Source organism: Aythya ferina (assembly GCF_964211825.1).
Source record: "Aythya ferina genome assembly, contig: HAP1_SCAFFOLD_29, whole genome shotgun sequence".
NCBI classification, from domain to species: domain Eukaryota; kingdom Metazoa; phylum Chordata; class Aves; order Anseriformes; family Anatidae; genus Aythya; species Aythya ferina.
In genome coordinates, this window is record NW_028181463.1 from 2,054,423 (window position 1) to 2,078,428 (window position 24,006).

The 24,006-nt window shown below is 50.6% G+C and overlaps 1 protein-coding gene across 1 annotated transcript in view; it reads left to right on the forward strand.

Annotated features, from left to right (window-relative positions):
• LOC311428101 (olfactory receptor 14C36-like) overlaps window positions 1–21,844 on the forward strand; it is a gene marked incomplete at both ends in the record, with an annotated part of 66,614 nt that extends 44,770 nt beyond the window's left edge. Inside the window, 2 exons of the mRNA XM_084539657.1 lie at window positions 14,951–15,466; window positions 21,818–21,844. Coding sequence (XP_084395783.1) covers window positions 14,951–15,466; window positions 21,818–21,844 — 543 coding nt within the window. The remainder of the gene's footprint in view (window positions 1–14,950; window positions 15,467–21,817) is intronic.
• Between the last annotated feature and the right edge of the window lie 2,162 nt (window positions 21,845–24,006).

Genomic DNA, 24,006 nt, shown 5'->3' on the forward strand with positions numbered 1-24,006 from the left:
CACACAGCCCCTGGGGCACAGCAGGGACCCTGCTCTGCACCACAGCCCTGGGCACCCCTGCCTGCACCCCAGCATCTCCTTCCTCCAGGAACTGGAGCTGCATTGCCCTCCAGCCAGAGACTTACCGGGTTCAGGGCTGGGAAGTGTTCTCCCCCAAGTGAGCTCTGTGCATCCTGCCACTTCTGCCTGTCTTTAAGCACTCTGTCTCTGCAGGCAGTGCCCCCAGCCCTGCTGCACTGTGCAGAGGATCTGCTCCTGGCCACAGCTGTCTCTCTGCACCACAGCCCTCTTTCCAGCAGCTCTCTCTGTCCCACGAGCCCGGCCCAGCTCAGCAGCACAGCACCAGCCCAAGGCACTGCAATCACCCCTCTGGGGGCTTTGCTGATGAGCCCACGAACGTCAGGCCCTCAGAGACAATTGAAGACAGCTCTCCAGAAGTCCAAGTCAGAGGCAAGTTTCCTGCAGTGTCCCTCTGAGGGCCAGCATTGACACAGCCTCCCTTGGAGCTCATTAGAGCAGAACCCTGGAGGCAGTGAGGACAAGGAGACAAAGGCAATGTGAAGGTGACGCAGATGTGTGGACACATTGGATGTGTGTCACCAAGCACAAGGGCCAGACCTTGACCCCTGTCCTCTGGGAAGGGAGATCCTTTCCCTTCACACCTTGCTCATGGCTCTTTGTGGGGCAGTAGGAGATGGGGATGTGCATGGCCAAGTGCAGGAGAATGGTACGACCCCTGCTTGCTTCATGGGTGGGGGTGAGGAGGCAATGAGGCCCTGGTGCTTTAATGATCAGCTGTCTCTTCATGGGCATCAGTGGCAGAGACGACAGCCATACCCATGGACTGTCCTGGTTTCAGTTAGAACAGAATTAATTTTCTTCCTAGTAGCTGGTGGAATGCTGTGTTTTGGCTTAGGATGAGAAGAGTGCTGATAACACCCCGATGTTTTAATTGTTGCAGAGCAGTGCTTATACCAAGCCAAGGACATCTCAGCCTTTTGCTCTGTCCTGCCAACAGGCAGGCTGGGGGTGCAGTAAGAGCTGGGAGGGGACAGACCCAGGACAGCTGACCCAAATTAGCCAAAGGGGTATTCCATACCATCTGACGTCATGCTAAACAATATATAGGGGTGGCTAGCCGGGGGAGGGGGGCCGGACTGCTCGGGGTTAGGCTGGGCATCGGTCAGCGGGTGGTGAGCAATTGCATTGTGCATCACTTGTTTGTACATATTATTATTAGTAGTACCATTATCATCATTGTATTATTATTATTATTATTATTATTATTATTATTATTATTATTATTATCCTGTCTTATTAAACTGTCTTTATCTCAACTCACGGGCTTCACTTTCCATTTCTCTCCCCCATTCCAGAGAGGGAGGGGGGAGGGGGAGCGAACGGCTGCGTGGTGTTTAGCTGCCGGCTGGGTTAAACCACGACATGGACACAAAGACCTGGGTCCTGTTGGGACTTTCAGCCTTTCCACAGCCCTCTATCCTGTTTAAACCTGGGTCTTAACAGGACTCCCATACCTGCACATCATTCACTGCTGGCTGCAGACCCTTGTCCGTGTGGTGTCACAGCAGATCTGAGCTGAGCGTGATAACTCAGATCTTCTTGGTGGCCATGTTCCTCATAAGGCAGCTCTGTAGGAAGCTGACCTGGTTCCTGGTGAGCAGGCACCACTGCTGTATGGCATCTCTCGTGGTGCCCAGGCCCTCCTCCTCCTGTGCACTGCTCACTCAGCAGCATCCCAGTCTGCCATGACGCCTGGGGTTATTCCTCTTTTGATGAAGGACAAGGCTCATCTCCTTGTAAACAACAAGAGATTTCTATAGGCAAAATCCTTCAATTTCTCAATGTTCCATGTCACTGATGCTTCATTCTGTCAGCCATTCATGGCTGCAGACAGACAGTTCAACCTTCCTGTGATTGTGTTATCTCTGACCAGACAGCAGCAGCAGCAAGAGTTGCACAGAAATTTGGATAATTCAGGAGTAACAGCTAAATGGAATTGCACCATAGAATCACAGGAGAGTAGGGGATGGAAGGCTGCCATGTTCCACCTCTTCTGTACTTCCTTCTCATGCATGCTGTCAGTTTGTCTAGAGCTGTGTCCTGAATGTTATGTGGCTGTGCAGGTCAAAATTAGAAGGGCCAAAGCCCAGCTGGAGCTCAATCCATCTATTACTGTCAAAGACAAAAGAAACAAACAAACAAATAAAAGATAAAAATTTAAATAAATACTTTAAATGAAGGAGGATTAGGGAGAATCATAATGCTTTATTGGATTTTTGGGGGAAAACCTGGTGACAAGGGATGAGGTAAAGGCTGAGACACTTAATGCCTTTTTTGCCTCTGTTACTAGCAGCAAGACCTGCTGTTCCCTTGGATATTTCTTCCTCTTCATGGCCAGTGCCATCGTTCCAATGCACACTTTGTGGCAGTTTTTTCTCCCCTGCTCTTTCCTACTACCAAAGAAAGCTCCACCAGGGTGGAAACCTCTCCTGAAGTAGGCATCCCAACCCAGCAGGCTCCTTGCGGCCTCTCAGCCAACCAGACACAAGTCACCTCAGCAGCAGCTTCCAAGCCATTGACCTGCTGCTGGCCTTGCAGCTTCTTGGCTAGACACAGCCAAGCCTTGTGCCTGCTGCTGCCCACTCATGGACTCAACCAGAAGGGACAGGACAACCCATATGGGGGCCTTCTTTCTGCCTGGGTCATCCTGGCTCTGGAGGCAGAGGGGATCCCCCAGTCAGCATGCCAAGCAGGTGCCTTCTGCTGGCCTAGCAGGGCCACTGCCAGATGTCAGCCCAAAAGTGCAGCTCCCAGGGAGAAGTCAAGGCTGACCTGCCACCTCCAGACACAAGTGACCTCACAGTCCCTTTCTGTGACACGTTCCTGCTGCTGCCCTATCAAGTGCAGAGACAGAAGTGACCTCACAGTCACTGCCACAGTCACATTGCTCCTGTTGGCCATGAGATCCTGAGGTAAAGCTGAACTATCTCTAGCCCCCTCGGTATTTCTTTTTCACTTTCTGGGTTAGACATTAAGCAAAATTTTAGTGGGAGTGTTTGGTGTTCTGCTTGTGCTGTCAGGTCTGTGGTTATGGTATGGAGAAGCTCTGTGGTTTACGGGTGTTTTACATCTGCCAAGGAGTCTAGGGTTAAATAGAGCATTTTCATGTTAGTGTTAAGGGAAGGGATTAGGGTTATCAAGAGAGAAAATTGATTCTTTCAGAGTGTTGTAGTAGCATTTAGGTTCAGGGATTAGAATCACTGTTTCCAGTTAGGTAAGGGCCATATGTGACTTTTTTATGTCACTGTTACTGCAATATCGGCATTGCAGGAATGCTTTTACCTCTATGAAATCATTAATTTCTGCTGGCCATGCTCCTCATACCACCCCATAATCTCATATGCCTCTTGTCCAGGCTGCTTCTGACCTCCCCATATCTTCTTGAGATCAGCTTTCTGATGACATTTACCATCTCAGTGTATCTGTCTCACCTCTGTTGGCTCCTTCATTCCTGAGAAGGAAGTGGCATTGTAGTCAGGAGGGAAAAGGACACAAAGATCTTTAGGAGCATCCTGCACAATGTGCCCATCAGCTCTGAACCTCCACAAAATCATGCTTCCGACCTACATGTTTTTTTTTTTTTTTTTCCCAAATGGCTTCTGTGGATCCAGGGTTACTTTTCCCAAGCCCTCATGCATGTTTCTGTTTTGGATGTGGAGGTATGGGAAAAGGAAAGCAATGCATGAATGGAACTGAGCTTGGCAAGGGATGCAATGAATAACAGGAAGAGATTCTGTAGGTACCTTGCTCAGATATGAAAGGCCAAGGAGAGTGTACCCCCTGTGATGGATGAGAAGGGTGAACTGGTAATGACAGACATGGAGAAGGCTGATGGACTCAACAACATCTTTGCCTCAGTCTTCCCTGCAAGTCAGGCTTCCCAAGTCTTTCATTTCTCTGAAGCCAGAGATGGAGGCTGAGGGGCCAAGTCCCACCCGCTGTAAGTGAAGAGCAGGTTTGAGTCCACCTGAAGGACTAAACACGTGCAAGTCTATGGGGCCTGATGACATGCCACCCAGGGTCCTGAGGGAACTGACTGATGTAGTTGTCAAGCCTCTCTCCATCATATTTGAAGAGTCCTGGCAGTCAGGTGAAGTCCCTGGTGACTGGAAAAAGGAAAACATCACTCCCATTTTTAAAAAGGGTAGAAATGAGAACTCCTTCACAGCCATTGCCTCCTGCAGGCCCAGGAGATCCTGAGGCACACCTGATCCCATTCCAGCATTCCCAGCCAGCTCCTCCTTGTGGCCTCTGATCTGATCACATACCTGTCACCTCACATGCCTCTTCCAATGCCATGGGACTGCTGCAGGACCTCACAGTCCCTGCCCTGCCCCAATGGGACAAGAAGATGAAGATAGGGATAGGAGTGGGTTTGAAGCTGAGATGTGCTGTGTGCATGGTGGAGGGCTTTGGGGGTTAGATGATCAGGTTAATGTTTAGGGATTAGAGGTCACCCTCCAGGGTTAAGGGAATGGCAAGGACATCGAGGGATGGATTGGTGTTCTGCTCAAGGTGCCTGCTCAAGGTTTAGGATAACGACAAGTTTTGAGGCTTTTAATTTAGATTTGATTTGAAGGCTAGATTTAAGGATGGCATTTTAATCCTTAGTTAGACTTAATCAGCTTTCTGTTTAGCCTTCTTGTAGAAGATGCCTTTTACCTCTGCCTTTTCCAAATCCTGAGCAACGTCTCTCCTATATCTGGCTTTTCCAAGGTCTTTGAGAGAGGTCTTATGGTGACATCTGCATCTCCACCACCACCTCTCTTGCCCTTCCCACACCACCTCTAAGCAACCTGAGGACAGACAGGGAGCATGATGATGATTTGGGAAAGGGCTTGGTTAATATCTCTGAGGAGGAAGACCAAAAGTTCTTCTCAATAAAAGAGAAATTTTATTCATGCCTAAGAGTATGTCCTGTTCCTGTGTGGACTAATGTTATGATTGCTGTACAGTCACAATAAATAAATAAATAAATAAATAAATAAATAAATAAGATGCTGTACCAAATGCTTGAAGGAAATAAGATACTGATTTATTATTTAATTATTTATTTTTGACTTGCTGATTGTATTAGTAGCTTATGTTATGCACTGTTCTGCACTTCACATGGAGATATCATGGTGTCATAAGAAACAGTGACACTCATGAGGACAGAAGAGCAAGTGGATAAGGGCTTGAGCCTACCAACACAAGATGCATGGACATAAAAACTGTGTGGGAGGGAAGAGGTAGATTGGATCCAAAATGTAGATTATGAAATCAAAGACCATGAGTATCACCGTGGCACTGCAGGAGAGCTCCAGCAATGGGGCAAAACCACGCAAGAGGTGTCTACGACACTGGGGCCGCAGAGCTGGAGCTGGGAGGAGGATAAATAATTCCTGTACATGAGAGAAATTCCCCTGGTTCAGGTACAGCTGCCTTCTGGAGTCAGGCCTTCCACTTCTCGAGCCTTGCAGAGAAGAGGGATGGCATACAGCCCAGGGCTGACCATAAGACCTGGCCCCCAGCAGGAAGCACTGCGGTCATGCAGAAAGTGCAGCTGAGAGTGCTGCCACCTCTGAGCAAAGGGGGTGCTGTCCCCAGACAGGAAGCTGGCCTGCATCTGGGGCAGGCTGCTGGAGCTGTGCAAGGAGGACAACTCTCCCTCAGGAAGAAGGCCATGGGCATCTGCAGGTGTTTGGAGGCAGGCACCAGCAGAGTGATGAGGGTGTTCCACATTCCAGTCACCGTGCTGGTCATGAGAAAGAGGAAGACGAGAGTTGTCTATGGGTAGAGGATCTTCAATGTGGATTGCTGGGAAAACTCAACAAATGGTGTCTTAGAGTCCCATTCCCTTCATGGAAACCCTTTTAGAGCATTCAGTTCCCCCCTCTTTTGTTAGAACACGTTCAGAGGGGTGAAATGATCCCTGGTAGTCATGGCTGAGGTGTCCTGCCATGCAGTGCGGAGGGAATACGGGTTAAGGAAGGGTATTGTTTTACTCATGTTTGACAATCAAATTTTAATAGAATAAATTACGCTTCTAAAATCAGTCTCTCCCAAATTCAGCAAGGAGTAGTTGGTGATGCGTTCAGTGTGCTTCAATCAGCACACCCCAGCAGAGACCCTGGTGCCTTGGGGAGCTGTCAGCCCTGAGGCCTTGGGGACACCTCGAGGGAACCCAAGGGCACAGAGCAAACGATGCCTTGGTCGGGTGCTGTGCTGCTGAGCTGGGCCGGGCTCGTGGGACAGAGAGAGCTCGTGGCAAGAGGGCCCTGGTGCAGAGAGACAGCTGTGCCCAGGAGCAGCTCCTCTGCACAGCGCAGCAGGGCTGGGGGCTGGGACCACAGCTGGTGCACAGAGAGGAGAAAAGGAGAGAGGGCTGGGAGGCACTGAGGAGCGCAACAACAGAGGGCAGCGTGTGGCAGGACACATCTGCAGACGCTTGACACCGTGAGGCTCTGGCAGCAGGGCACTGCAGGTGGGGTTGCCAGAGGGGTCTTCTACAGCTGGCACATCTGATGGCTGATAGCATCTGGCAGGGTGGGTCTCTCTGTTTCTCAAGGTAGAAAATATTTTAGAGAATGGCATTTATGATTGGATTTTCCAAGAGGAAGGCCAAGACAGGAACTACCTGAAAGGCAAGACTTTTTCTGTAGCCTGTGCTTGCAGATACCCGCAGTAGAGTGGAGGCCAGAATCATGAAAATAGGTGGTCTGGTTTGTACTACAGACTCAGACTGCTAGAGCATTGCAGTGAGGGATCAATATTTAATCAATGAACTTCATAAAGTCCCTCCCCACACTTCAGCCCAGAAACTCCATCAACATCATTCTTGTGGTCCTCTCAGGTTTTATCCTAGCTGATCTTTCAGAGCTGCAAATCCTCCAGTGCCCAGTGCCCTGTCTTTGGGAGGTCTCAGACAGTTTGAGATGACTACAGATTGCCTGCAATGAACATGATCTGCCTCGTCTTCAGGCAGAGCTGCAGCACAGGAGGGTGTCGCGTTAAGGGGTGTAGCTGATTAACCGTTACAGGCCCGGTCAGATTCAGAATACTGAACCAGTCGGACATTCACCAAAAACACGTTAACCGTGTCTGATGGGGGTCCCATCAGACATTCACCATCAACGCTTTAACGGTCTGGGGGTCTGTTCAGACATTCACCAAAAACGCATTAATCGTCTGGGGGTCTGGTTAGATTCAGAACACTGAACTACCACGGATAACCACCCTCACCCTCGTTGCACTTAAAGAGAGCTATCACAATGCAATCAAGTATGGTTTATTACAGCAACAGATAATCAGGTTCTTTTGGATTGCCGTTGATAGTGACTGTCTGCAAAAGCAAGCTAGTATGCATTAAATACACAGGTGTTATAGATGTTATAGATGTTACAGGTGTTACAGGTGTTTACAGGTGTCACAGATGCCACAGGTGTCACAGGTGCACAGCCTAGAAATAAACACGTTAAAAGGATCAAAGACTCTCTAGAGATTTATAAGCAAGTATTCAGATCTCACCCAAAGGCGTCCCAATGGGGGGGGGAAGAGAGGCTCAGCCCGTCGACTGATCCCAGGAGTCAGGAGGTCCTAAGGATGTTGTATTTCCTCGGGATGGTATCTCCCCTGACGGTGGTATCTTCCCTAACATCCCCTTTCTCTTGGGCCAATTTATATTATTTTCTATCTTCTAGGTGGAGTTTGAGTGGCTCTAGTCAAGCATATCTTAGTTATGATTGGTGTAAAGTTTTCCCGTCTCCGTTTAAAGCAATAGGCTCCGAGAAATTCAGAGCGCATGCTCAGTGAGGGGTGGTCGCACCTTGGAGGCGGGTAGCTTTTGGGACGGAGGTGTGTTTTGGTATTATAATGGTATTATAATGAGCAAAAAGTACACTAGGGTACAGCATTTGTCAAAACATGACAGGTCTTTGGCTCAGGGTGGCAAAAAGTGCAGTTTTGTGCACAAGAACAATCGAGACCCCACCTGATTACAGAGCCTAGCCGTGGTGTCTCCACTCCACTCTACGCACCGTGCTGTTCCTTAGGGCTAGCACACCAAGTTTCCCCAGCGCGATAGCATCTAAGGTTGGAAGCCTAGGGAATGCTCAGGTAATGCAGTTATGCCCTACCCTGAAAACCTCTTCAATGCTGTACCTTTTCCTTAAAAATGTGAATGTTAGTTTTATTTTCCTAGTTACTTCAGGCAATTACACCACACAGTGATGCACCCATTTTCTGCCCAAACAATCTCTCTTGAGAGGTTTGCTACCTGCCTGGGGCCGGTATTTGTGACATCACAAAGAATCTACCGAGCTTGTTCAAGCTGGCGGACTATCACCCATTCCTGCTCTTGCACGTAGGGACAACTGAGGCCATGACAAGGAGGCTCAGAAGCATCCAAAGGGACTTTATGCCCCTTGGAAAGATGCTGAAGGGATCTGGATCACACGTAGTGTTCTCCTCGATCCTCCCAGTCAGAGACTGGGAACTGAGGAGGAGGCAGCATATGGATGCACCTGACCAAGTGGGACAATAGTGTTTTGGGCAGCAAGCTGGCCAGACTCATTAGCAGGGCTTTAAACTAGATTTGGTAGGGGAAGGGGATGTACTTGTAAGTGACTCGGAAGAACCCCTGAGTGCCAATAACCTTAATAAATATCAGGGAAACACCTGTGAATCATCCCATAGGAATTAGGAAGGGCTCCTCTAAAAAGGTGATGTGGCCCATAGCCCAGCTGATGGGCCTCTGCACCAATTCATGCAGAATGGGAAACAAGCAGGAGGATTTGGAAGCCATGGCGCAATTAGAAAACGACGATCTACTGACTGATGTCATCTACTTGGATTTCTGTAAGACCTTGGACACGGTCCCATATGATATACTACTCTCTGAATGGGAAAGATATCGGATTTGAAGGGTGGACTACCTGGTGGAAAAGAAACTGACTTGATGGCCACAACCAGAGAGTAGGGGTAATGGTTCTATGTCTAGGTGGAGGCTGGTGATGGGCGGTGTTGTTCAGGGGTCTGTCCTGGGACCAGAAATGTTTAATATCTTCAACAATGACTTAGTAGGATTGAGTGCACCCTCAGCGAGGTTGCAAATAACCCTAAACGGTGTGATGCAGTTGATACAATAGAAGGAAGGGATGCCATCCAGAGGGACCTGGACAAGCTTGAGAACTGGACCCACGTGAACTTAATGAGGTTGAACAAGACCAAGTGCAAGTTCTGGCACCCGGGTTGGGGTGGGGGCGATCCTGGACATGAGTACAGACTGAGAGAAGAACACATTGAGAGAAGCCTTGTGGGGAAGGACTTGGGGTACTGGTGGACAAAAGGTTTGACGTGAGCCAGCAGTGAGCGCTTGCAGCACAGAAGGCCAACTGCATCGTGGGCTGCATCAAGAGAGGAGTGGCCAGCAGATGGAGGCAGGTGACTGTCCCCCTCTGCTCTGCCCTTGTGAGGCCTCACCTGGAGTGCTGTGTCTAGATTTGGGGCCACCAGCACAAGAAAGATGTGGACCTCTTACAGAGAATCTAGAGGAGAGCTACAAAGATGACCAGAGGACTGGAGCACCTCTCCCATGAAGACAGGCTGAAGGAATTTTGGGTAGACCTGTGCGGTGTCAAGAGTTGGACTTGATGATCCTTAAGGGTCCCTTCCAACTTAGGATATTCTATGACTCTATGATTCTATGAATTAGGTTTGTTCAGCCTGGAGAAGAGAAGGCTCCAGGGAGACCTCCTTGCATCTTGTCAATACTTAAAGGGGTCTTTTTTAAAAAAATGGAGGACTCTTTACTCAGGTAGATAATGACAGGAGGATGTGGAAATGATCTTAAACTAAAAAGGGGAGATTTAGACTAGACATTAGACATTAGGAGGAAAATCTTCACTGTAAGGGTAGTAAGGTACTGGAACAGGTTGCCCAGAGAAGTTGTGGATGCTCCATTCCTGGAGGTGTTCAAGGCCAGGCTGGATGGGGCCTTGGCCAACCTGATCTAGTGGGTGGAATCTGGGAGGACTTCAGTTAGATGATTTTGAAGGTCCCTTCCAACCCAAGCCATACTATGATTCTATGATACTAGGTTGAAAATTAATTAAATCCTAACCAAAACCAGGACACAAATAGGCTAAGGGCAAGATATCTCTGTGTGTATATCAAAAGACAGGAAAAGTGGTGATAGTTATTTAGAAAGTGTCAGACCTGAGTATGACATAGCAACAATGGTGCGGAATAAGGGCTGGATATAGTCTGAGTTTTAGATGGGATAGACTTAATTTTTCTTCCTAGTAGCTGGTATGGTGCTGTACAGAATCAGCGAATCAGAGAGTAGTTTGGGTATGAAAGGACCTTAAAGATCATAACATTCCAACCCCTCTGCCATGGGCAGACACACCTTCCACTAGACCAGGTTGCTGAAAACCCCATCCAACCTGGCCTTCAAAACTTCCAGTGAGGGGGGATCCACAACATCTCTGGGCAGCCTGTTGCAGTGCCTCACCACCCTCTGAGTAAAGAACTTCTTTCTAATATCTAATCTAAATCTACCCTCTTTCGGTTTAAAACCATTTCCCCTAGTCCTATCACTACACTATTTGATGAAGAGTCCCTCCCCAGCCTTCATACAACCCCCTTTAAGTATTAGAAGACCACTATAACATCTCACCAGAGCCTTCTTTTCTCCAGGCTGAACAACACCAAATCCCACAGCCTGTCTTCAGAGGAGAGGTGCTTCAGTCCCTTGATCATCCTCGTGGCCCTCCTCTGGATTCGTTCTAATAGACCTGTGTCCTTCTTGTTCTGGGGGCCCCAGAGCTAAACACAATACCTGACGTGTGACCTCACCAGGGCTGAGTACAGAGGCACAATCACTTCCCTACTCCTGCTGACCACACTATTCCTGGTACAAGCCCGCATGCTGTTGGCTCTCCTGGCCACCTGAGCACACTGCTGGCTCATATTCAGCTGACTATTCTGTGATTCTGTGATTCTGTGATTACTCCCAAGACCCTTTCCAATGGGCAGCATTCCACCTGCCATTCCCCAGCATTGCATCAGGTTGTCATGCCCCAAGTGCAGGACCCAGAACTTAGCCTTGTTGATCTTCATAGATTTGGCCTTGGCCCATGGGTGCAGCCTATCTAGGACCCTCTGCAGAGTCCTCCTACCGTCGAGCAGACCAACACCCACTCAACTTGGTGTTTTCTGCAAACTTACTGAGGGTGCACTCGATCCCCTTGTCCAGATCATTGATGAAAATATTAAAGGCAACTGGCCCCAGAACTGAACCCTGGAGGTCACCACTACAGAACGGCCTCCATCTGCATTTAGCTCCATGTACCACAGTTCTTTGGGCCCAGCCATCCAGAGTGTTTTTAATCCAAGGAAACATATACCCGTCCAAGCCTCAAGCAGCCAGTTTCTCTGGGAGAATGCTGTAGGAAACAGTGCCATAATCCTTACTGAGGTCCAGATAAACCACAGCCACAGCCGTTACGTCATCCGCTGAGTGCATCACCTTGTCATAGAAGGAGTTCAGATTTGTCAAGTAGATCCTGACTTTGATAAAGCCCTACTGACTGGGCCTGATCACCTTGTAAGTGTAAGTCTTGTAAGTGTTGCCTGATGGTACTCAAGATAATCTCCTTCATGAACTGCCTCATCACTGGTCAGACTGACAGGCCAGTAGTTCCCCGACACCTCCTTCCAGCCCTTGTAGACGCACATTATATTTGTCAGTCACCAGTCTACTGGTCCCTCTCCCGATAGCCAGGACTGCTGATCAATGATGGAAAGCAACTTGGGAAGTGATCCTGCCAGCTCCCTTGGTAGTGACAGGTGGATCCCATGTGGTCCCATAGATGTGTGTAAATCTTTGTGCAGTGGCAGGGCTCTAACTATTTCCTCATGGATTATGAAGGCTTCATTCTGCTCCCTGTACCTATCTACCAGCTCAGGAGGCTGAGTATCAGAACAACAGGTCATGTTGCTGAAAACTGAGGCAAAGAGAACATTAAGAGAACATTAAGTACCTCAGCCTTTTCCTCAACTCTTGTGAATATGCTTCCCCCTACATCCCATACAGGATGAAGATTCACCTAAGTGCTCTTTTTTTTTTTTTTTTTTTTTTCTTTTAATGTATTTACACATAAAAATATGCAGCATATGTCTTTGAAGGTAATAGTCAGATTGAGCTTCAGTTGGGATTTGGCCATTCTGAATTTGTCCCTGCACAACTTCATGACATTCAGGATTCAATTCTACACAAAATGACTGCATGGATGGAAAGAAGCAAAGAAAAGGTGGAACCTGGCAACTTTCCATCCTCTAACCTTCTCTAAGTTTGTGCTGGAAATCCATTCAACTAGTTACTCCTGTATTATACAAACTGTCCTGCAACTGCTGATGCTGTTATCTTGTGAGAGACAGCACAGTCAGGGTGAGCCATCTTCCTGAAGACATTAACTGCTGACAGAATGCAGCATTGGTTGGGGGAACCACGAGAAATTCCAGGATTTACCTTCAGAAACCTCCTGACACTTACAGGGAGAAGAGCCTAGTCGTGCAACAAAGGAAGAGGAACCCCACACATCAGAGCAGACTGGGACACTGCTGAGTGAGCAGTGCCCAGGAGGAGGAGGGCCTGGGCACCACAAGGGATGCCATATGAGCAGTGGTGCCTGCTCGCCAGGAACCAGGCCAGCTTCCTACAGATCTGCCTTACGAGGAGCATAGTCACCAAGATGATCCGAGTTATCAAACTCAGCTCAGATCTGGTGTAACACCACACAGATGTGTGTCTACAAATAGCCAGTAAAGAGGTACAGATCTGGGAGTCTCTAGGGTATCCTGGTTTGGAGAGGAGCAAGGGCTATGGCAAGACTCAAAGTCTGAAAAGGTCCAATGTCTTTGTGTCCATGGCTATGGTTGTTGTGTCTGTCACTGAGGCCAAAGAGGAGACAGCTGATCGTTAAAGCACCAGGGCCACATTGCCTCCTCACCCCCACCCATGAAGCAGGCAGGAGTCGTACCATTCTCCTGCACTTGGCCATGCACATCCCCAACTCCTACTGCCCCACAAAGAGCCCCGAGTACTGCATGAAAAGAAAGGATCTCCCTTCCCAAGCACTTGAGGTGAAGGCCTGGCCCTTGTGCTTGATGACACACATCCAGTTTTCCTACACCTCAGTGTCACCCTCAAACAGCCTTTGTCTCCTTGTCCTCACTGCCTCCAGGGTTCTGCTCTAACGAGCTCCAAGGGAGGCTGTGTCAGTGCTGGCCCTCAGGGGGACACTGCAGGAAACTTGCCTCTGACTTGGACTTCTGGAGAGATGTCTTCAATTGTCTCTGAGTGCCTGAGGTTCGTGGGCTCATCAGCAAAGGCCCATAGGGGTGATTGCAGTGCCTTGGGCTGGTGCTGTGCTGCAGAGCTGGGCCAGGCTCATGGGACAGAGAGAGCTCGTGGCAAGAGGGCCGTGGTGCAGAGAGACAGCTGTGCCCAGGAGCAGCTCCTCTGCACAGCGCAGCAGGGCTGGGGGCACTGCCTGCAGAGACAGAGTGCTTAAAGGCAGGCAGAAGTGGCAGGATGCACAGAGCTCACTGGGGGAGAACATTTCCCAGCCCTGAACCCGGTAAGTCTCTGGATGGAGGGCAATGCAGCTTTTGGTCCTGGAGGAAGGAGAAGCCGGGGGTGCAGACAGGGGTGTGCAGGGCTGTGGTGCAGAGCAGGGTCCCTGCTGTGCCCCAGGGGCTGTGTGCCAGGGCAGGGCCTCTGCTGCCTGCCAGACTCAGCACTCAGCCTGCCTGAGGAGCTGCCAAGGGGCTTGGGCAGAGGAAGGGCAGGGCAGGAGCTGCCTGCAAAGAGAAGGCACTTTCTGCACTCTCTGCCTGCCTCTTCCTGCTCTGATTGTGGGGTAGGCTCTATATTAACAGGGTAGTGGGGCAGCCTCTATGTTATCGGCGTAGTTGGATTTGCACTGGTGACTGAGCTTCCTATTGCATTGAATTGAGACACAAACAAGTTAGTGATGCACCTGAGAATATCCCTTCTCTTCTCTCTGCTTACAGACTGCACCAGGGCTTTTCTGAGCTGTTCTTTAGGACTTGCAGACAAGGGGATGTGGTTTTTCAACACAACCTCTGTGTGCATCCATCCCGCAGGTGAATGCTGCAAGCAGCCAGCAGCTGGGCACCAGGGAATGGACAGAGCAGCCCTCCTGGATGTGCCCTCTGGTTTAGGTGTGCCTCCACAGCAACGACATTAACCATTTCACTGGATTAGAGGTGTCCCACTGGGGACTGATGGGCAGAAGTGGTTGCTGTGTACAGGACGCTCAGCAAGCAGAAAGCAGGACTCCAGACAAGGAGATAGACAAAGGTCCTCTTGGAAACAGGTAATGTAAGGTTTTACTGGGAATTTTAGTCAGAGACTTTACTCATAAGAGTTTATACTTTATATTTTCTTTCATTTCGCAGGCTCTATGTCCAAAATCAGCAAATGCCCAACATCAGCTCTGTGAGTGAGTTCCTGCTGCTGGCATTTGCAGACACACGTGAGCTGCAGTTCCTGCACTTCGTGCTCTTTTTGGGCATCTACCTGGCTGCCCTCCTGGGCAACGGCCTCATCCTCAGTGCCATAGCCTGTGACCACCGCCTCCACACCCCCATGTACTTCTTCCTCCTCAACCTCGCCCTCCTTGACCTGGGCTGCATCTCCACCACTCTGCCCAAAGCCATGGCCAATGCCCTCTGGGACACCAGGGCCATCTCCTATCAAGGCTGTGCTGCCCAACTCTTTCTCTTTGCTTTCTTGGTTGGAGCAGAATATTCCCTTCTCACTGTCATGGCCTACGACCGCTACGTTGCCATCTGCAAGCCCCTGCACTACGGGAGCCTCGTGGGCAGCAGAGCTTGTGCCCAGATGGCAGCAGCTGCCTGGGGCAGTGGCTTTCTCAATGCTGCCCTGCACACGGCCAACACATTTTCCCTGCCCCTCTGCCAAGGCAATGCTGTGGACCAGTTCTTCTGTGAAATTCCACAGATCCTCAAGCTCTCCTGCTCAGATGCCTACCTCAGGGAAGCTGGGGCACTTGTTCTTACTGTTTCTTTATGCTTTGGTTGTTTTGTTTTCATTTTTTTCTCCTATGTGCAGATCTTCAGGGCTGTGCTGCGGATGCCTTCTTCTCAGGGCCGGCACAAAGCCTTTTCCACGTGCCTCCCTCACCTGGCTGTGGTCTCCCTCTTTATCAGCACTGTCATGTTTGCCTATCTGAAGCCCCCCTCCCTCTCTTCCCCATCCATGGATCTTATTGTGTCAGTTCTCTACTCAGTTGTTCCTTCATCAGTGAACCCCCTCATCTACAGCATGAGGAACCAGGAGTTCAAGGATGCAGTAAGGAAACTCTTTGGATACATGCTTCTTTGCAATCAATAATGTTTGTGAGTTCCCTGATTATTTCAGGAACTGTGAGGAAAATTTTTGTTTTTCAGAAGGAAAACAAGTCAGAAGGAAAACTTGAAGTGACTTGGAGTATTAATGGGCCCCACTGAGGGCTGTTACTAACAAAGCCTCCCCAGGGACATGTTAGGACAGATAATTGGAGGCCATGGTTACAGACAGGCAAAGCACTGTGCTGAGAAAAATCTTGGTTGGTTTTAATGAAGATGAAGGGCCAAGGCCTGACTACAGCCACTGGGAGAGGAGACCCTGCACACCCGTGTCTGGCTCAGGGCTAGTCTTGGGGTCTGTGGGATGTGATGGGTACTGTGATGCTACTAGAAGAACTTCATTTTGACACCTCAGCCCTGCACAGTGTTGCAAGGAAGCAATGCCAACAGTCAGCATGCCAAGCAGGTGCCTTCTGCTGGCCTAGCAGGGCCACTGCCAGATGTCAGCCCAAAAGTGCAGCTCCCAGGGAGAAGGCAAGGCTGACCTGCCACCTCCAGACACAAGTGACCTCACAGTCCCTTTCTGTGACACGTTCCTACTGCTGCCCTATCAAGTGCAGAGACAGAAGTGACCTCACAGTCCCTGCCACAGTCACATTCCTCGTGCTGGGGCAGGAGATGCTGAGGCAGAGCTGATCTCCTCAGAGCATCCCCACCAGGATCATCAGGATGAGCAAGAGACTCAAGATAAAGGAAAGCGGCTATAGGCTGTGTTTTGTCTTGAAGGGATACTTTGAGCTCAGGCATAAGAACAGTGGATTCCTGTCAGGGTGTGGAGTAGCATTTAGGTTTGAGGATTAATGTCAGTGATTAAAATAGTGCAAGGGCTTTACATGACTATTTTAAGTCAGTGTTACAGCAAAATCAACATTGCCTGAATGTTCTAACCTCACAGAAATCATTAATTTCTGCTGGCCAATCTTCTCTTTCCTCCCTCAAATCTCACATCTCTCCTGGCCAGGCTTCTCCTGACTTCCCCATATCAGTCAACTTAAAAGGGGCAGCTTTCTGATGGCTTTCATGATCTCAGAGTATCTGTCTCATATCCGTTGGCTACTCCTTTCTTGAGACTGACATGGCACCGAAGTCAGGATGGAAAAGAACAAAAAGGCTGTAGGTGAACCCTGCACAATGTGCCCAGCAGCTCTTTTACCACCCCAAAATTTGGTTTTCTGCCTCCAACTTTTCAGTATGGAATGGTTTCTGTGCACCCAGGCTATCTTTTTCCAAACCCTCATGCATGGTTCAGTTTGCCCCAAGTGTCTTGGAGGCAGTGGCCCTCTCTGTGTCGAAAACTGAAAGCAGTCCTAAAGGATGACTTCAGGCAAAAGCTGACACCTCTGACATGACAACCCCTACCCAAGACCTCTTCCACTATGCATCCTACCAGGTACTTAGAAAGAGCCGATCTCAGAAACTACATGCACAGCAAGTGCCTTCTGCTGCCCTACCATGGACACTGGCAGATGTGAGCCTAAAGGCACAGATCCCAGCCAGGAGTCAAGGGATGACCTGTCGGCTACTTCAGAAAGCAGTCACCTCACAGGCCATTTAACAGCCAGTGGCTTCCTGCTGGACTTAGTGTTTCTGACGCACCACTGAGCTTGTAATACAACACCTACAAAACACCCCGTTTCTGGGCCAGGACCTGTCCAGGTAGAAATGATCTGGTTGTGATCCTGCAAGCCCATGGCACACCTGCTGGGCTCCTCTCTGATGCACAGGAGCCAGTTCCGTGCCAGTCCTGTGAGGTGCTAGGGCAGGAGGGACCTTGCAGGCAATGTTCCAGCCCCATGCCTGTTGGCGGTCTCCCAGCTCCTTGTGCACAGTGAAGATCACGCTCACTTCCAGAAGCCTGAAGCTGGCCTAGCAGACACTCAGGGGAAGTACCCTCCCAGCCCCAGCCTCAGCTGGCAGTGCTGCTCTGCAGAGCGAGGGGGCTTTGGTGCCCGGGGCACGGGGGCACTCTGCAGGGCTGTGCTGGGCAGGCTGGGAGGCAGACCCAGCTCATGGGGTCACTGCCATTGCCCCAGGGCTGCAAGGAATCACTCACCAGGCTCCTTTGCTGGGGCTGCTGCGTGCCCTGGGGCTGCTGAGCTCTCCTCTGCCTGCTCACACCAGATTGAGCACTTGAGCTCTGCTCAGTCCACCTTGGAGGAGATCCCCCCTTAGGAGGGAAGTGCTGCAGTGGAGGCCAGCTGTGCCACTGCCGTGCCCACTGCCTGTCCCTGCCTGCAGTCCCAGCTCGGCCCCTTAGCTGCACTGGCACCAAGCTGCAGGAGCAGCTGGGCCTGACCCCACCAGCAGGGCTCAGCAGGAGAGGGCGGCAGTGGCAAGAGAGCAGCTCTGCATGCCCCAAGCGCTGGTGCTCCCTGGCTGTGCTGCTGGGATGGGACTCTTTTCCTCTGCACCCCTGCACACGGGCACTGCCCCTGCAGAGCCAGGCCTGGTCTCAGAGGAAGGACGTAAGACTAAGAAAACAGTGCAGGCTCCTTCAGTTTGTTTATGTTCACATAGAGCATGGCTGCACATGCACAGTGCCTATGAACTATGTTTGAAAGGTACAAACTGAAATAGAAAGTTGAAGAACAATATCATTTTAATTGGCAATATTATAGAATCATAGAATCATAGAATATCCTGAGTTGGAAGGGACCCTTAAGGATCATCAAGTCCAACTCTTGACACCGCACAGGTCTACCCAAAAGTTCAGACCATGTGCCTAAGTGCACAGTCCAATCTCTTCTTAAATTCAGACAGGCTCGGTGCAGTGACCACTTCCCTGGGGAGCCTGTTCCAGTGTGCAACCACCCTCTCTGTGAAGAACCCCCTCCTGACGTCCAGCCTAAATTTCCCCTGCCTCAGCTTAACCCCGTTCCCGCGGGTCCTGTCACTAGTGTTAATGGAGAAAAGGTCTCCTGCCTCTCGACACCCCCTTACGAGGAAGTTGTAGACTGTGATGAGGTCTCCCCTCAGCCTCCTCTTCTCCAGGCTGAACAGGCCCAGTGACCTCAGCCGTTCTTCGTACGTCTTCCCCTCCAGGCCTTTCACCATCTTCGTAGCCCTCCTCTGGACACTCTCCAACAGTTTCATGTCCTTTTTATACTGTGGTGCCCAGAACTGCACACAGTACTCGAGGTGAGGCCGCACCAGCGCCGAGTAGAGCGGGACAATCACCTCCCTTGACCTACTAGCGATGCCGTGCTTGATGCACCCCAGGACACGATTGGCCCTCCTGGCTGCCAGGGCACACTGCTGGCTCATAATCAACTTGCTGTCTACCACGACCCCCAGATCCCTCTCTTCTAGGCTGCTCTCCAGCGTCTCATCGCCCAGTCTGTACATGCAGCCAGGGTTTCCGCGTCCCAGGTGCAGGACCCGGCACTTGCTCTTATTGAACTTCATGCGGTTGGTGATCGCCCAGCTCTCCAACCTGTCCAGATCCCTCTGTAAGGCCTTTACGCCCTCATTTGAGTCCACAACTCCTCTAAGTTTGGTGTCATCAGCAAACTTGCTCAAAATACCCTCTATTCCTACATCCAGATCGTTTATAAAAATATTGAAAAGTACCGGCCCTAAAATGGAGCCTTGAGGGACCCCACTGGTGACCGCCCGCCAGCCTGACACAGCCCCATTTACCATAACCCTTTGGTTATGGTAATATGTGAAATGTGAAATGACTCGTCAGGTCAATGCACACAGAAAGGCAAACTCACAGGTATTGTGCTGGAGTGTGAGAAGGCAAAAAGCATTGTGTTGTGCCTCAGACTAATCAAGGAGACCTAATGCAGTTCATCTCTTAGATAAAGCAAACACTCTAAGAATTGTTAAGGAGATTGAATCGTGGCCTAACATGAAGAAGGATGTACATGACTGGTGAAGGAACTGTCTTTCTATTCCATCACCAAACTGGATTAGACAAACACCACAACACCTAAAGGTCATATGTCCCATGACTCTGTCATCCCATGGGGCAGGGGAAGGGAGATGACAGTGAAGGAAGGTATTTGGGTAGGGAAGGTGGGGCCCAGCAGAGACAAGGAGTCAAGGCAGTGGGGTGGGGGAGGCCAGCAGAAGCAGCCCAAGGGCTGGTGCTGCTGGTGAAGACACGTTTGTGGCAGCAGCCTGAGTGGGCAGCAGCTGTGAGCAGGCGAGGGGAGGCCAGGAAGTGCATGGCAAGAGCGCTCATGCCAGCAGAGCCAAGGCCGGGGCTGAGCCCAAGGGCAGTGGCAGGCCCAGGGCAGGGGGCTACAAGGGCCATGCTGAGCTCCCTGCCCCTGCAGCAGCTGCACTGGCCCTCAGCACATGTGCTGGCCAGCACACACAGGGAGGTGCTGGCGTGCATCAGAGAACAGCAAGGCAGGCACTGGAGAGGGCCGGGGCCAGGCGGGTGGCAGAGCCCCATGCAGGGGCTGGTTCGGGGTCCCCTCTGCTGCAGCCAGCGCACGCAGCATGGCAGGAGGAGGGCAGGCAGGGCTCGTGGCCACCTTGCTGGGGAAGAGCCCTGATCTGGAGGACAAAGCTCTTCCTGCTTGAAAGGACAAGGTGCTCTTGCTTTGCCCCACGATTTGTGTCTTCACCCTCTCCCTGTGCACCACAGAGCAGAGCCGGGCCCTGGGCCCTTCCTGACATCCCTGCATATCCTGGTGATATCAGTTCAGAAGGTCATTTGGTTCTCTCCCTGTTAGAATAATAAAACCAAATTTGAAATACGTTGCTATATTTAATTAGATGGAAGACTAGAAACTTTTTATGTCTGATGCTACCTTAGTCACTAACACCTTATCTGTAAGGCCATACAAAATTGTAACCCAGGATGGAGGAGAGGGATAAGATAATCTAGGGCTGGAGTATGTGTTTTTAAAAAATAAGTGAGAAACTTGTGGTGCTTCTCACTGAGAAGCAGTGCTATAGGCTGGGAGATGAGTGGTTGGAGAGCTGCCTGGCAGAGAAGGGCCTGGGAGTATTGGTTGATAGTCGGCTGAATATGAGCCAGCAATGTGCCCAGGTGGCCAAGAAGGCCAACAGCATCCTGGCTTGCATAAGAAACAGTGTGGTCAGCAGGGCTAGGGAGGTGATCGTCCCCCTCTACTCGGCTCTGGTGAGGCTGCACCTCGAGTACTGTGTTCAGTTTTGGGCCCCTCGATACAGGAAAGACACCAAAAGACATCTCTACAAGAAGGACATCAGGGTGCTCGAGCAAGTCCAGAGAAGGGTGACAAAGCTGGTGAGGGGTCTGGAGAACAAGTCCTACGAGAAAAGGCTGAGGGAGCTGGGCTTGTTCAACCTGGAGAAGAGGAGGCTCAGGGGTGACCTTTTTGCTCTCTACAGCTACCTCAAAGGGGGCTGTAGTGAGGTGGGGGTTGGTCTCTTCTCCCACATGCCCAGTGACTGTATGAGGTGGGAATGGGGTAAAGTTGTGGCAAGGGAGGTTTAGTTTGGATATTAGGAAGAACTTCTCTTCCGAAAGGGTTGTTAGGCATTGGAACAGGCTGCCCGGGGAAGTGGTGGAGTCACCATCCCCGGAGGGCTGTAAGGAATCACTCGCCAGGCTCCTTTGCTGTGGCTGCTGTGTGCCCTGGGGCTGCAGAGCTCTCCTCTGCCTGCTCACACCAGACTGAGCACTTGAGCTCTAGACAGTCCACGTGGGACACAACATGGTGCTCAGCAGTAAATATTGAGGTCATCTTTCCAAGACAAGGTATCAGTTTCTCAGACTGGCAGCACAGAGGTCTGCTTGTGGGAATTGAGGATTTACAGAATATTCCTCATGTTTGGGATTGGAGATTCTTTTTCTTTCATTTTTCTTTTCCTTTCCTTTCCTCATGTGTCTATCTCTCTGTGAGTTTTTATGTTCTTTCCCCTCTCCCTCTAGATGTGTTTCCTCCTCTCCCTCTAGAGGAGGAGGAAGCAGGCAGCTCATGCATGTGTAGTTGCTAGTTCAGGTGAGGAAGGAGGATGCTGGCTATGCTGCAAGGAAATGGAGGTCTGTGAAGCTGCAGGAGCCCTGCTCTCTTGCCTGGCAGATCCCCAGCACACAGTGCCTGTGCCCCGCAGGGCCAGCCCCGCTCCTTAGAGCAGCACAAGAGGCCTGGCCCAGCCACAGAGCAGCCTGCCCCGAGCAGGGGCCTGCACAAAGAGCTTTCCCTTTGCCCTTTCCCCATCAGTGCAGGCCCAGCAATGCTGCCCTGCTCTTCCCCAGGGCCATCCCTGCTCCCAGAGAGCCTTACCCAGGGCACTGTGTCTGTGCTAGCCTGGCTGGCCATTGCTGCTTCCTTCTCCGTGCTCCCTGCAGGGCCCCAAGCTGGCGGTGGTGCTGTGAGAGCCAGGGGCTGTGGTGCCCTGGGACCCCCGTGGGTCTCCCCCCCTGCCCGTGTTGCTCAGGGTGGGCAGCAGACCTACATCCATGGGGATCTCTGCTGCTGAGCCTTTTCCATCTGCCCTGATGGCTCAGCAGCACAGGGCAGTGCTGGGCAGAGCCATGGGGTGTCTCTAAGGGCACAAATGACAGGCGAGTGCTGCACCAGATCTTGCCCACGGCACTTCAAAATGCATATCCTCAGTTACTCTGCAGTCTTATGGGCCTTTGCCTGCTGGCTCTTCAACACCTCTTGTGCCATTGCAGAGCCCTCCTTTAGCCCATGGACTCCTCAGATTCCCCTTTTCCTTTAACAGACCTTTTTTTGGATGGTCACTCATTTTATGAGGTTCTAATCACTTCATCTGAGGACCTTGTCCCTGCAGATTACCTGACATCTGCTGGAAGCTCCAGATTCCTCTCCAGGCTGGAATCTGCCGCCTGCCCCGCTGCAGGGGGTGCAGTCCCATGCAGATAAGTTTAAGATCAGTTGTCATCTCCTTAGGCAAGTTCTGTCATAATGGAAGCTCTTAGTGCTGCCCTTGGTTCCTCAGGGGCCACCCTGGGACTTTCAGCCTGTGTCTTTCACTCCACGAAGAACCCCCAGAATAGAGAAGAGCAGAGAACAGCCCCTTGGTGTCCAGGCTCCTGGGTTTGCCTTCAGCAGCCCCTTTTGTTACTGTGGTGCTAGCAGGAAGGTGGCTGTGTCCCAGGGCTGTGCAGTGCCTGCTGCTGTCGGCAGGGATCAGGATGCCCTGCAGAGAAAACAGGACTGTCATCGAGGCATATGAGAGCTCAAGACTAACAGATACAAGAGCACAAGAGAACAATGAGGAAGCCAAAGGGAGCAGCAGTGAAAAGGCCATGTCCTGCTGCTGGCCATGGCCATGGCTCCAGGGAAGCAGCAGCCCCGACCCAAAGGCAGCAGACAGGCAGAGCCCAGCGGGCAGTGAGGGGCAGCCCCGAGGGCCACCGGGGCTGCTCCTGCATGTGTCAGCTGGGTACTTGGCCCTGAGCCCCTCCTGCATGCTGGGGCTGCTCCCCCAGCTCCAGAGGGGATGGGAAGAGAGGGATACTGAGACCATTGAATTTATTCTGTCTTCTTTATTGTCTATACCTACAAAGGAAGCCTAGTTCAGTAGGTTAAATCGAAGATGTAGTCAAAGTAAAAAAATTACTAAATAAATTAAAGCAATATCAATAATTATGAAAATAACAAAAACAAAAAATGATATGAAAATCTCTCATCTCAGTTTCTCAAATAGAATGGTAGCGTTTAGAGGATTATTATTATTATTATATGATAATAATACTAAGTATAAAAATGGTATGATACAAATCACAATATTGTTAACAACACTGATGCTTAAGAAGCACATATAGAAACAATTTCCTCACTGCAACCTTGAGTTCCTGGTTCCTCATGCTGTAAATGAGGGGGTTCACTGCTGGAGGTACCACTGAGTACAAAAGTGACACCACCAAGTCCAGAGATGGGGAAGAGATGGAAGCGGGCTTCAGGTAGGCAAACATGGAAGTGCTGAGAAAGAGGAAGACCATGGCCAGGTGAGGGAGGCACGTGGAAAAGGCTTTGTGCTGGCCCTGTTCAGAGGGTATCCTCAGCACTGCCCTGAAGGTCTGAAAATAGGACAGCACAATGAAAACAAAACAAATAAATGCTAAAGAAACACTAAACACAAGGATGCCAATTTCCCTGAGATAGGAATCTAAACAGAAGAGCTTGAGGATGTGGGGGATTTCACAGAAGAACTGGTCCACAGCATTGCCATGGCAGAGGGGCAGGGAAAACGTAGTGGCCGTGTGCAGGACAGCAGTGAGAAAGCCACTGCCCCAGGCAGCTGCTGCCATCTGGGCACAAGCTCTGCTGCCCAGGAGGCTCCCGTAGTGCAGGGGCTTGCAGATGGCAATGTAGCAGTCATAGGCCATGATGGTGAGAAGGGAAAACTCTGCTCCAGCCAAGAAGACAAAAAAGAAGACCTGTGCAGCACATCCTTGATAGGAGATGGCCCTGGTGTCCCAGAAGGCATTGACCATGGCTTTGGGCAGAGTGGTGGAGATGCAGCCCAGGTCAAGGAGGGCGAGGTTGAGGAGGAAGAAGTACATGG